At 35.2% G+C, this 13,990-nt stretch overlaps 1 protein-coding gene across 1 annotated transcript; it reads right to left on the bottom strand.

Moving 5' to 3' along the window:
• Positions 1-5,933: 5,933 nt before the first annotated feature.
• Positions 5,934-12,910, bottom strand: LOC107095953 (double-strand-break repair protein rad21 homolog). Its single transcript, XM_015392348.1, has 14 exons — positions 12,861-12,910; positions 12,439-12,605; positions 11,386-11,515; positions 9,100-9,199; positions 8,777-8,880; positions 8,521-8,625; positions 8,322-8,432; positions 8,110-8,217; positions 7,797-8,026; positions 7,613-7,694; positions 6,785-6,909; positions 6,597-6,704; positions 6,337-6,411; positions 5,934-6,138 (listed from the first exon to the last, which is right to left on the bottom strand). Exons 2-14 carry the CDS (start codon positions 12,583-12,585, stop codon positions 5,953-5,955), a joined length of 1,611 nt encoding a protein of 536 aa, XP_015247834.1. The 5' UTR covers positions 12,586-12,605; positions 12,861-12,910; the 3' UTR covers positions 5,934-5,952.
• Positions 12,911-13,990: the final 1,080 nt, after the last annotated feature.

Here is a 13,990-nt window from a genome sequence, read left to right as displayed (position 1 = left end):
GATCCATCCTGCAGCCATGAAGCCCGAGATGAAATGAGGAGAGTGCGTCTGCTGCATTGCTGCTTCTTAAAGTGACAGTAGGGACTCATCCTGCCTCATCTGAGGAACTAACTGCAGCATCACCCTGATAGAGCAGCACTTCACTAAGCAACCCATATATATATATATATATATATATATATATATATATATATATATATTTTTTTTTTTTTTAAAGGCTGCAACTAATGATCACTTTGCAAATTGATTAACCCTTTATAGGGCACACAGTGAAATACTTTGAAAATCAAATTTCAAGCCAATATATTGGAATCCAGGAAAAGACCTTCAAAAAATATAGATATTTGGATGGATATGGACAAAAAACGCCAACTTGCCCGAATATATTAAGAAAAATAACAAAAGTGCTTCTATAAGAAATTCATGAAAAACACTTAGAGTGAAAGAAACACATTTTTTTTATACGACATAAATTGTACCAGTATCACCATTAATGCAGAAACTGGCACTTACATTTTTTGTTTATAAACCTAAATATAATTAACTAGGCTTATTAAAAAAACATTTTTAACATTCAACTGTTTATTAGTATTTTTCACAGTTGTTTACATACACCATGTACATGAAAACTTCACATTTAATATAAGATCACAACCTTTGCTTGGGAGCCATTTCTCTATTTCACCCTTGTCATATTTGATTTATCTAGTTCTTTATTTTTTTCTCACTGTCTTTTGTCTTTAATATTGTCTATTTCATCCACTTTACTTCCATTTCAGTTTAATGAAGTCTCAAATTATTTCTTTTTTTTCCCGTAATGTAGATTTCTTCTATTATTCCACCTTTTTTTCTTGACTTGTTAACTTTTTTTCTACTTAATTTACAGTAGGTATTTATTATTCAAGGGCTCATCTAATTGGTCAAATGCCAAAATAAGATGTACAGCCATGTAGCAGTATCTTTGCTGAATGGCTGGATATAGATCTTGTGCTTCTAGACCTCAGTGAGGGACGGGGGGACTCCATTTGTAAGGGTGATCAAAAACAGTAACTTTCCCTATAAAGGGTTAATCTGTAATTTTTTCAATTAATCATTAATAATCGGATAGAAGTTTTATTACAAAGTTAAACCAAATGAATTTCAAACTTTTCCACTTTAGGAGTTCTGGATAGAGCCTAGTGACAGGCAATAACATTGTATCTTAAATGCAAAATGTTCATATACTTTTTTACTATTTGGATATAATTAGAGCTCACAGTGGGTCGCTCTGTCAGTTAAATCCATGTTTTACAGTCTCTTTACTCCACTTAATGACTAATCCATTACTAAATTAGTTGACCATTATTCAATTCCTGATTAATCATGATTATTCCAATTAATCCGCTTAATTGTTTCAGCTCTAATATATATATATATATATATATATATATATATATATATATATATATATATATATATATATATATATATATATATATGTATAAATAAAAAATATATATCACCAATTCCACAAGATTCCAGAAGTGAAAATCTTGGCTATATTAGAAATAACAGAGTAAAATATTTCAAGCAGGTAATTAAAAAAACAAAAGGTGTCTCAGAATAAAAGAATATAAAAATAAGATAAATAATAATAAAAAAATAAATGCATATTTTAGGCAAAAATGTCCAAGCTCCTGTGTTTTGTTTGGGGCTCCTTTTTCATCAATTTCTGTGTTCACCTAATTCACCTGCATTTTATAATGTGGTATGTAATTTTATCACATAAAAATTCATTTTTTGGCTTTTTTAAAGACAGTTTTAACACAAACCTATTGAATAAACCTTACGTGATGTATACTCAGTTATATAATAAAGCTTATTTATTTGAAATACATAAAAATTAGGTTTATGAATTTAAAGTCCATACTAATTAGTGTATTTAAGTGTATTGTTTGAATTGCATAAAGGTAACCTGACTAACAAAACAATTTATTTGAAACAAATACATTCATTAGTATTAATTTGAGGAAGTATACTCTAATAATTCTAAATACATAGTCTGAAAAATGATGTATTTTAAATGAAAAAGCTATATTAAGCTAATGAATCTGCATCATGTAAGGTTTATTCTACAGGTTTTTGAGTTATCTAAAAAAATAAGTAAATGGGAATTTGTCATGCAAAATAAAATACATAAATCCTAAAATTTGGATGCTATATTTTTATGAGTGGATGCAAAGTGGTCAGCAAGCAATAAGCCAATTAATTCTTCTGAGGCACAAGCAAACTAAGCAATTAGGGGGCCACCACCAAGTGCAATTAATCTTTTTGTGATTTTGTTTTTAAGGATGTGTAAGGATTTTTTAAGTACATAAACACAAAATAATAAATAAAAAACAATATATATATATACATTGACACACAGATGTGGAACAGTGTAAATTTTACCAAAACAAATTATCTTTGAAGAACATTCTGACAGTACCGGCTTCAGAAAAAGGAAACCCTTCCAGACATTCACCTTATTTACTCACTTCCTTCTCTGACATTAAGATCTGAGATCTACCCAAATGTTTTGGTACTGTAGCTCCGAGGGCGGCGTGCATTCTTCTTGTGACTGTTGCTGTGACATTTGCAGAGCAGAGCTTTGCTAAACTCAGTTTAGTAAAGAGCCACGTGAAATCTACAATGACAGATCAATGAAGAAGGGGACAGGCAGAGATTAGTGTTGACAACACAGCTGTCCCATTAGATCATCTATATTGAATTTGAAAACAGAAAATAGTTTTAAATAGTGAGTGGAGTATTGGGGTAGAACACTGTAGCACCAAAAAATATATGTAGAGAAAAGCAGTTTATGGTTTAAAATAGTGCTTTTGGTTATAATTCCACATTTACACAGTCTTAAGAATTAATAATTTAACTTTAAACCTTCAAATATCTACAGTACGTGTCTTCAGGTGACTTATTTTGCATTTCATTTAATAACATTTTTTGTTATTAACTCGGCAGTCTGTCGGAGGGCAACACAGAGACATACAAAGAATAACAAACATGGACACACACTCACACCTAAAGACAATATAGTGATGCCAGTTAACATAACAGTCATGCGTTTGGACTGTGGGAGGAAGCCAGAGTACCTGATGAGAACCCAGAAAGACCACGGGCCGGGAATCAAACCCAAAACCTTATTATTGCAAGGCAATTCTGCAAACTGCGACACTCTGCAGCCCTTTTTGTACAATATGTTCTTGCATTACAATTTATTTTTTGCACATTTCTATTGCAGTGCAAATTAAGAAGTACAAACCAGATGAAACCTTTACTGTAAAAGGATGTATATCAGTAGATGATGATGTACAGAGCATACAGTAGATGTGTGAATGATCTTCTCATCAGACCGTTTGTTGCAGCGATTGACATTTTTAGAGGACCCAAAAATCTAATTTTGCTAAGGTTCCCATAGAGGTTTAGGCAGACCTAATCAAGAACAATAGCACCATGATTACTGAACCAGTTTCTGGAGCCTTTGGCATTTTGGGCAGGTTCCAACTCATGCTGGAAAATAAAATCAGCATCTTTAGAAAGCCTGTCAGAAGAAGGATGCAATAGGTGCTTCAATAGTTCCTGCTAGAAAGCTGCATTGACAATAAACCTCAGACAACACAGTACACCAACGCCAGCAGATGAAAACCACCTCAAATCATCTCTGGACTTTAAGCAACACAGAGTCTGTGTTTCCCCGCTCTTCCTTCAGACTAAGATCTGCATTTTAAAGCCCTGTTTAGGTTTTCTCTGTAGGAAGTGGTGCGCTGACTGCAGCCTCAGTCCACTTCCTGTGGAGCACCACCAAGTTCTTGAATGGACTCTGATTGATATTCCTCTCAAGGCTGAATTTCTATGTCCATATTTCCTTTGGAACTTTTTCCTCTTCCTATAAACATGCTTCGCTGCTGTATTCGGTGACCAAAAATGTCTCTGACATAATTTATTTAAGGCTTAATGTCTTCTGGACATCCTATAAAATCATATAATCGTATGTCCAGAAGACCGTCATCATGATTTTTTTTTAAGCCATAATATGGTTGTTACAGTAAATCACAAAAATGCTTGTTTCTTTAAAAAAAACAACTTATCTTGTAATTTGTTTTAATTATCTAAAAAAATAATTAATCCAAAAATAAAGGCTTGAATATTTCTTAGTATGAAATGAGTGACCAAAATATGGAACTTAATATTTCAACTTTCTGAGATGTACCTTTTTAGAGCATCTAAAAATACAATTTTCCCAAAACACATTTTTTTTGGGCCTGTAACAAGATAGTTTCAAAAAAAAGCTGGTCGTTTAGAACTGTGTCCAAGACCATTGTTGGAAAGTTAAGTGGAAGGAAAAATGTTGCCATAAAACTGTGAAACAGCAGTAAGGATGGTAGTTGTCACCTTGAGAGAATGGTAAAGCAAATTTGAGGGTTCAGAGAAAATGAAGAAAGGTTTTGGACTGAACACAGAGTTAGTGCTTTTGAAACCACCATAGACCCAAGTATACGATATTAATGACATTGATACTAGGTGTGGTGGATCCTTCTACCCCCACCACAGAGTGTTTCATAGTAAATATTTAGTTCCAGATTTAGTTTATTTAGCATTTAGATGTATATTTTCTAATGGGTGCACACTTTAGTTAATGTTTGAATGGTTTAATTCACACTTATTTTCTTTGAGGTTCTTCAAATGCAGATCAGCTGTAGGTGGAAGCCAGGAACAATCCACTTTCCCAAAGAACTGAGGGGGGAATTTTGTTTAAGTTGACTTTAGTTATTTTGTCACCTTAATATTCACTTATTATTTGTGCTAAGCTAAAGAGTTATTTGTTTAGTATGTTTTAGTTTTGTATGTTTTTTTTTTAAATGTATTGCTTTTCTGTAAATTGTGCCTCCCCCATGTGGCAAGTTAGGTTATTCCTCCCCTATTTTGAGCAGCCTGTTTTTTTTTTTTTTCATTAGGTCAGTTTTTGGTTTGAGTTTATGTTCAGTTTAGTTGGGCCCAAATCCATGTTATACTTAAGCTATTTTTTATTGCCTTTGAACCTTTGTTAATTATTTTTTAAATTATTATATGAAAGTTTAACACCTTTTGTCCTTATTCAAGTTCGGTCCCTCACACCAGGTATTGTCGCGTACCTTTAAAATCATCTTGACCACATTGGATGAGTATTATTCAGTGATCCTGAAATCGGTTTTTAAAAGTTAAACACTTTTTTATTTTTATTTGGAAATCAAAATCCAATGATCTAAGAACTGAGACAAGCTAAGTTTATTTCTCAAACCTAAGCAGTGATTTGGAGAGTGATTTGATTTCTGAAGGTCAAATTCAACATTGCTTCAGCATATACTCTACATTCATGGACATATTTTTCAACAGCCATCAGAAACAGATTTTAAGGGTTTCATTAACTCTTAACCATAATTATCAAAATGGTCAAAAATAAAAACCTAAATATTTTACTGAGTACAAGAAATCTGAGAAACTGATATTCTTATTGGAGATAAAATATATATGTTCTGATTAGTGTAGACTGAAACAAATGAAATCCATTCATTTATTTTAACAATCAAACAGACAATGTTTGCAGCTTTAGAAACATAGCTAACAAGCCTGGGAACCTTAACAGCAAAAATAAAAGTGGTGATTGGGAGTCTTTGCTTTCTGGCTGTTAGCCATCATCTTTGCTTTGAACAAAGCAGTTATATATTTAAATAACTTTAAAACGTCGTGGTCAGAGAGAAATATCTTGTTGAAGAAACAAGGAACATGCAAAAAACAGAAAATATTCTCTTTCACAGAAGCAGATTTTCATGAGTTTCCTCAGTGAAACCAGAGGCATGGTAACGTGAACACGGCCAGATCCACAATAACTCATGACTACAACACATGAATCAGCCACAAACGAGGAACTTGAATCCTTTTCTAAGTGTAGTATTTGGGGCCAGGAGTCACAGAGATGTCCTGGTAGGGGGCGCTTTGGTGCAGCTGGACGATTTGTTGCTTTTTCAGCGCCAGGAGGCAGAAGAAAGTGCTTGCAGCCTGCCATCGATTGCTTCCCTCACAGAGCGACTTAATGCTGAACCTAGGGTCTCCAAAGGTCTCCCTCTGCTGTGAAAACAGGCAGACACGTGGACACAAAGGAGAATTAAAGAAATTCCCCATGGTAATCCTAATCCTTTCATCTTTAAATCCATCAGAGGAAAGCAAGAAGGCTAGAGTTGTTTTCCACACAAAAAAGGTTAAAGAAAACATTTTCCCTTATGCACAGAGCTATCACTGAAGCCTGAACATTTTGGGGCTTTTTACCTTTAGATCTTTTAGAAGTCTCTGTGTTTTCCTGGTTGTTTCCCTCTCCTCCCTGTCCTTGCCGCTCAACAGAGACTGCAGGTTGGAAAAGCAGCGTGTTTTAATCAGGGATGCTGGGCGCATTGTCAAGGCAGCAGGGGAAAATTAACACCTGCCATCTGTTTGGAGCCGACAAACTAACGCTATTCTCAGACAATTTGTTATTTAAAGCCAGGCACGAGGTCAGCGAAAGGAGAAAATGTCAGTTTCCTAACAAGCACCTGAGTGTGGAGAGAAGTTGACTGAGTGGATTGCTCTGCATCAGAGGGATGGACGAACATGGAGTCCTCTGATGGCAACTCTGGATGTGAGAACTCCATTGTTTCACCCTGATGGACACACAGCAGATTACAAAGAAATAAAAACCAAATCCAAACATTTTTAGCCGATACCTTCTGCTCCAGCTTACTTCTGGGACCTCCAGGCTCCCATTCATCAGGTCAGGGGCCGTAAGCTCAGTGTTGATGGTTTTTTCAGCGCCCACAGATGAATCTACAACACTGTCTGTGGTGATGGAGCTGAGGTCCCTCTGAGCTAAAGAGAAACCGATCAGAACAGGTAGAATAAAACAAGTGGTGCAGATGATGACAAACCTAGAAAATATGCATCAGATAACTTAATATTTAATGTTGTAAATGTTTGAAAAAACTATAAAAGTCCAACTTTTAATATCAGTGCATTGACTTAGAGGAGAAAAACTGCCTCATGTTGAAATAAAACTATCTTCTATGGCAAAATCAGGACGAAACATTTGCTGGTGCGTCAACAATCCTCTAAAAGAAAAGAAAAGGGAGCCTTATTTTGTTTTTCTTAAGTTAAGTGGAATTTCTAATTAATTCTAATAAGCAATCCATGCCTTTCGGTTTGCTTTGGACAAATACAATGCCATTTTTTTTAGGCAGTGGTCACTGGATGAGGAGCTGCACAAAGTGAGCAGGATGGGTAAATATAGTTAAAATCCTGAGAGCTTACACTTAACAGAACTGAATCTTGGGGACACTACGTCTTCACAGCAATGATATTAGCAGACCGACTGTTTCTTTGTGAGGAGAAAGCCTTTTCCTTGCACGTTCACTCCCTTACATAACAATTTTTTATTTTTAATAATAATACCTAAATTCTTAGGGCACATTTTAACGAAATGGAACGAATGAGAACTACAAACATATTTCTCAAGGTTCATTAATACATGCTGTCCCTTTCAAATAAATAAATAACTTGTTTAGTCAGTTCTTACCTTCTTGTTCCTCTTGTCGTATTTGTTCAACCTCCTCCGTAAAGCTGTAATGTTTCAACTGAAAGACACTTTTGGCAAACAGCTGCGAAAGCAACATCCATTTATATAATTAAACACAGAACTAGCATGGAGATTGATGGTTAAGAAAGCTGTACTGATATAAAAAAAGAGGCAAGTTTTTTACCTCGTGTATCTGAGGACTTGCCACAGTGGAACATGGCGTTAAGAAGAGTTTGTTGGTGCCTCTGTCCTCCATCCACTGCATGATCCGCACAGTCGATGGAGCCATGTCAAACGAAGCAATCATATCAGAATAATCTGAGAGCTGCTCCTTGATATAGTGGTCGCTCAGCTCCTTAGCCTGGTCCACCACCAACCTACGTCTCCTCTTCCCCAGCTTCCTTTCTGAGCTTGCTAAAATAAAGATTCATCTTTTTATTGATTTCTCCATGGTCACTAGCAAAAGGATGAACCTAGGTGAATGGCTTTTTGCTTACGTGTGATGGGCACAGGTTCTAAAAGGAAAATACTTTCATTATTGGTAACTAGTGTGGTCCCATTTATTCTAGGAGTTTTTGTAACCTCTGGATCTCTGCTGTCAACATCTGGAAAACAGATCCAGCATCAGGAAAACATCATACACGTGACATTCCAGGAGGGGGAAACTTTATACAGTACATAAATGCACTACATGATAAAACATCATCACCCATTTCGTGATTATCAGCACTTCCTGTCAAGATCTCCTGGTTTTCTAGTTGCGGCCCTTCCAGGATGAAGTTTGTGAACTCAGCCTGGTCACTGGAGTTTGCCAGGAAGTCTAAAGGGTGATTAATAAACAACTATTAACATAACTTTAAGACAGAAAAAAGTTCAGTAATAGCAGCGATTAATTCAGGACAGACTACCAAGTAGATCGTATCCATTCTCCTCATCTCCAAATCCATCTCTCTGTGGCTCAAAGTTGTCTAAGCTTGTGTCCAGCAGTGTATTTGCTTGGCTCTGAGAGTTATCTAGCAAAAAGACACCAAAATAAGAAACAGCTTTGTCCAAGAAAACGTGATGTCCAAAACGATAGATGATCTATAATAATATAATATAAAATGAAATACTAATATAAACATCCAACGCTGAAACACGAGGCCTGGACAAAATCTCTCTTACTGATGTCGTGGAGGTTCAAATACTGATGCCCCAAATCATCTTTCATAGTAATTTCCTCTGATCGGCTCTGGTTCAGTGACAAGTGGTCCATAACGTCAATGTCACTGTCGTTCCAGCATCAGGACAGAAAAGCAATAAACCTTTACTGGTCTGACTTTTTTAGCATCATTAACAAACATTTCTGACAAAAGTGTGGTTCTAAATATTAGAACTTTTTGTTCTTAATCAATCACTTTTTGTTTTTTTTTTTGCATAAGGATAAGAAAAAATGTTTGGTAAAGAAGTAGAGAAGAAATTGCTGGTGAGGATGTGCAGAAACTGACCATGGAAGTGGGAGCTCAGCATCAAAGGCAGAAAAGTCTTCAACCAGAGTGATCGCTCTCAGTGTTGACTCGAGTCCTTCCACAGGCATATCAGTTTGACCTGATGCAGTGACATAAAACAAATAACAAGAACAGATAGATTATTTCAACTTTGGCTGAATTAAAGCAGATAAAAAACCCAAATAAATAATAATCAGTTTTAAACTCAACAATTATGAATCGATCATGCAAAATAGATTTTTTTTTTATCTTACAAATTATTTAAACCTTCAGCACATAATGAGTTTGCACTGATTTGGTCCTTTGGTTTTATGCATGCTATGGAGTACAGTTTCTTGATTCCCCATGTAAGCTCTGCCTTAAATCTGCCCTTGTGATAAACATTTGCATAATTAGATATTTATAAAATAGCTTTGGAAATCTGTTAAGATCATCAAGAACTTTGTGTTTTTAAGATTTGTATATTTCCCAACTTCAGAGGGTTCAAAATGCTGCTGCACGTCTTTTAACAGGTTCACGAAAATTCGACCACATTTCCCCTGTTTTAGCTTCCTTACACTGGCTGCCAGTACATTTTAGGATTGATTTTAAAATTATTTTATTTGTTTTTAAAACTCTTAATGGCCCTTCACCTCCTTATTTGTCTGAGGTGTTTCATTATACATTCTTACACACCGTCCCGTTCCCTCAGGTCAGCTGATCAGTTGCTTCTGAGGGTCCCAAAGACAAAATGCAAGCTCAGAGGGGACCGTGCTTTTTCTGTGGCAGCTCCTAAGCTATGGAATGATCTGCCTCTGAGCATAAGACAGGCCTCTTCTCTTGCTATTTTTAAGTCCCTTCTTAAGACTCATCTTTTTTCCTTGGCTTTTGTCACAATTTGAGAGGTTTCACTTTGTTTTATTCTGTTTGTATACTAATATGTATTTTATACTCCATCTTTTCTATTTTTATAATTGCATTGTACTTTATGATTGTGTACAGCTCTTTGGTCCTGTCCGGTGTATAAAGTGCTTCATAAATAAAGTTGGTATGGTATGGTATCAAGAAACATAAAGAAAAAAAATTAAATATAAAGGTAAATACCCTACAACTGGCAAAAAGGATCTCTGATCTGTACTAAACTGACTCAAAACTTTTAGAAAACATGACTGTTTATTGCAGTTGTGGATTACAGAATCTCACTTATGAGGTATTTGCTCAGGTACTCATGAATACTAAAGCTGGAGATGTCCAGAAATATTATCTCAGAGCATAACGGTGTATTGCTTATCAGATGTAAACATTACACAACATTATTAATTTACACTGAGCTGTTACTGTTGTTCTAACAATTGTTAATGATCAGTCCAGCTGTTTTTCCTCATTGAAAGTTCATTTTACTACAATTACTAATATTCTTAGACTTAGACTTAGACTTGACTTTATTAATCCCTTGGGATTACTCCCTTCGGGAAATTGTATTTCCAGTAGCAGGAAAAATTGCACATATAAGAAAATAGAGGATGTTTAGACACAGTATATACAATAGAAAAATAAAATCAATTAAATAAGGTGTAGGATTCTGTTTTTTGTTGTTATTCTGTTTTCAAAACACTTTTTTTTTATTTTTGCTTCCTGTACAAAAATGCATTTATTATTCATATATTTTGAAAATGAAATATGTGCAGGTGTGGAAGCAAATACCTAAAAAAAACAGCTTTCAAACTATACATAATAACAACTGTCTCTCTTGCAAACTATTTTTGTAGCAAATTATGCAAATATTGCAGTTATCTTTTTATTTTTGTCAAAATCTTCAGACACTATTAACGCCTTCAAATTCATCTTTAGCTGTAAAAACCCTGTGAATACAATACTGGGCTACTTCCGACTGTACAGTATAGGAACTCTGATATATTTTTAACCCTTTAAATCAGAGGATCCAAAACGTTTCAGTTTTTGACCCACAAAATTGTACCACAGTGTACTCAGGACCCAAACTCCTTGAGTATACAAACACATCTATAAATTAAATTAACCGTGTGTGAAATAATATTACAAACTGAATCAACAACCAAAGTAGTTGGTGTTTTCCATTTTAAGTAATACTTATATATCTTTAAGCATTCTTAACATAAATGTTTATTATCTAGTTTAATTTCCTTAGTGTATCCCAAGACCCTCTACTAGTTGTAGAAAGACCCCAAGTGGGGTCACAACCCTTGTTACATATTGACCTTAGTAGTCCTTTCAATGTATAACTACAAATAAAAACTGATTCAGCACATTATATAAGCATAATGTTACCTGGTCTAAACGCAATTTTTATATTGGCCAGGGCATTGTTGCAGTCAGCGAAGAGGTACTTTGTTTTCCTGGAGTAGATTCTGACCACACCAAAGAGCAGATGTCCAAAAGTCCTCAAATTAATTGCCATCTGAAAAAAAAAAAATCCAATCCCAATGTTAAACACATCGTCTAACTGTTTAAATCATTACATGGAAAATTGATACTGAGCTCGATTTCAGGGGCCGAGTCCTCTGAAGGCCAGATTCGTAGGCCGATTACATCATAGCGCGGCGCCAAGGTCTGGTCGGATTCCAAGACTCCTTATTATGCCGCCGACAAATGCATCCTTCTTTTTGCCCGTTTTGTATCCTATCTATTCTTGGTTATCCCAGGATTCATCATGAGACCAAACAAGCCGGCTGCTCCGTGCTCAGAGGAAAAAGGTAAATGGCACCGAACAGCGCCGATTTATATAAGACAAGTATGTGAATAGTTCTGTCTGAAATTAATGAAAATAGTTTTTTAAATTGTTAACCATATCTACTGAGTCAGATATGTGGTGGGTAATGCTTCATTTATCTAAAGATTTGTATCTGTAATTTATGGACAGATTCTAATATATCTGCAGTGTGGGGACTATAAATCTGATATGATTTTTCAATTGCTATTTTCTACAGTTTACTTAACTATGTTTTTTTGTTGTTGAATATAAGAGATTTTGCAGATATATTTTTTATACATACATTGTTTAGATTTACTTATATATTTTTACCCCTGTTATATCATTACCTTTACTTTTAATGTACTCTGTATTCTCATGATGTATTCTCACGAGTGTAGTCTTTCTTTACTTTAAAATAAAAAAAGAAAACATAAATAAAAAAGAAACAGTAGTGCCGGTATTCATTATTTTGTTTTGTGTGTCAACTCTCCTGGTTGCTAAGCGACAGGGCGCGCGCGGCTAAAAGCCGCGAAAGTTTGCACTGACAGCCAAATGGACCTTGAAGGATCCAGTCCAGATACAATCGAAAACAACCTGAATGTATACATTTATCTACTGTAAATAAATACCTTAGGGGAAAGGATATCTCTGATGGTTGTTTCCAAGTTGCATTCAAACACCTGCGTCTTAGTCAGCTTCTTCTCCCAGTGAGCAGCTAGCCAGATTTTGGCTAAAGGTCCCCGACTGGATGTAAATAGTTGCGTAAAGAACATCATTTTGAAACGATGGGTTTTACCTGAAAGTGAAAAATAACCAGACGTCATGATATCTTTATTTATATAGTCAACAAACAAGGCTGTGACGTATCCAGCGTATGCTAAATCCAGGTTAGCTAGCGTTAGCAGTACCTGTTTGACAGCAGAAGGTTAAGTTTGACCAAAACATAACTTTAGCTAAAAGTAAAATTGATTAAAAAAAGATTACATGTAAAGGTGCTAAGTGGAAGTTAGCATAATAACAGAATTTACTGGAAATTATTAATAAGGCTTACCTGAACTTTCAATAACACCCTGCTGTGACCATTTGACTGTGAAACCAACACAAATCCCCACGCGACACATGCAGTTGCTAGGCAACCACTTCCCGTTTGGGAAAAGCTAGCTAGGGCTAACTCAAAAGCATTCAAAAATACACTAGATAGAAAATAAACTCATAATATAGATGACCTGTATAAAATAATTATAAAGAAATATTTCTGTCAGCGTTTTACTCTAATTGGAAGGGAAACTCTTCTGGATTTACAGACTGTATTGAACAGTCACTTATGGTTTCATTCTTAATTAAATAAAGATGTAAAATCTAGATTTTTTTTTTCATCTGATAGTAACTTCCTAAATGAGAAAACAGCGTTCAAGTTTTTTTTTTTTTTTTTTTTTAATTAAACAAGATAATAATCAATCGTAACAAATATGGCGGCTTCTGAGTTGCCAATGCTGAATCATGGCTACTGTTTTTACCTTCCCTCTTTCCTTTTTTGTCAAAAAGAAGGTAATAAAATTACTACTCATAATTAGTTTTGCAGCGATGCCAATTTTTGGCCCGGATACCAATACCCAATACCTAGCTGTGCAGTATTGGCCGATACCAATACCATCTGTTTGAAATTGATGTATGTGTGTATATATATGTATATGAAGAACTGCATACTACTTGGATCTAAAATAATTGCCATCATGGCTTTGTCAAGCTGCTGCCCACCTTTGTGAAGCAGGAAAAAGACTATTACAAAGTAAATCCAGTAGAACTTTTTAGTGCCTACCTGGAAAATAGTATCGGTGCCCGATTTTTTGGTACTCGCTGATACCGATAGCACCATTTTAGTGCTGGATCGGGGCCCTGCCCGTTACTGGTATCAGTATTGGTGCAACAATACTCATATTATTACCAATATTTGATACCAAAAAATCCTGAGTGAAATAACGGAAAAAATGTTTTAAATAAACAACTGTACAATGTAGAACAAATAAAAAGGCTAAAATGTGCTTGGCTGTCTACATCAGGCATAACAGAAGGTTTTGGCAGTAAAACAAATGTTTATTTGGCTTTCCATCCATCCATCCATCCATCCATCCATCCATCCATCCATCCATCCATCCATCCATCCATCCATCCATCCATCCA

Source organism: Cyprinodon variegatus, unplaced genomic scaffold (genome assembly GCF_000732505.1).
Source record: "Cyprinodon variegatus isolate N-32 unplaced genomic scaffold, C_variegatus-1.0 Scaffold587, whole genome shotgun sequence".
In the NCBI taxonomy this organism is placed as follows: Eukaryota; Metazoa; Chordata; class Actinopteri; order Cyprinodontiformes; family Cyprinodontidae; genus Cyprinodon; species Cyprinodon variegatus.
This window is presented reverse-complemented; position numbering and strand designations above follow the sequence as displayed.

Coding starts and splice junctions, on each gene's coding strand:
- LOC107095953 (XM_015392348.1), bottom strand. CDS start 12,585: ATGATGTTCTTTACGCAACTATTTACATCCAGTCGGGGACCTTTAGCC. Junction 8,433..8,520: donor GAATGGATACGATCTACTTG/GTAGTCTGTCCT, acceptor ATCACCCTTTAG/ACTTCCTGGCAAACTCCAGT. Junction 6,412..6,596: donor CAACTTCTCTCCACACTCAG/GTGCTTGTTAGG, acceptor TCCAACCTGCAG/TCTCTGTTGAGCGGCAAGGA.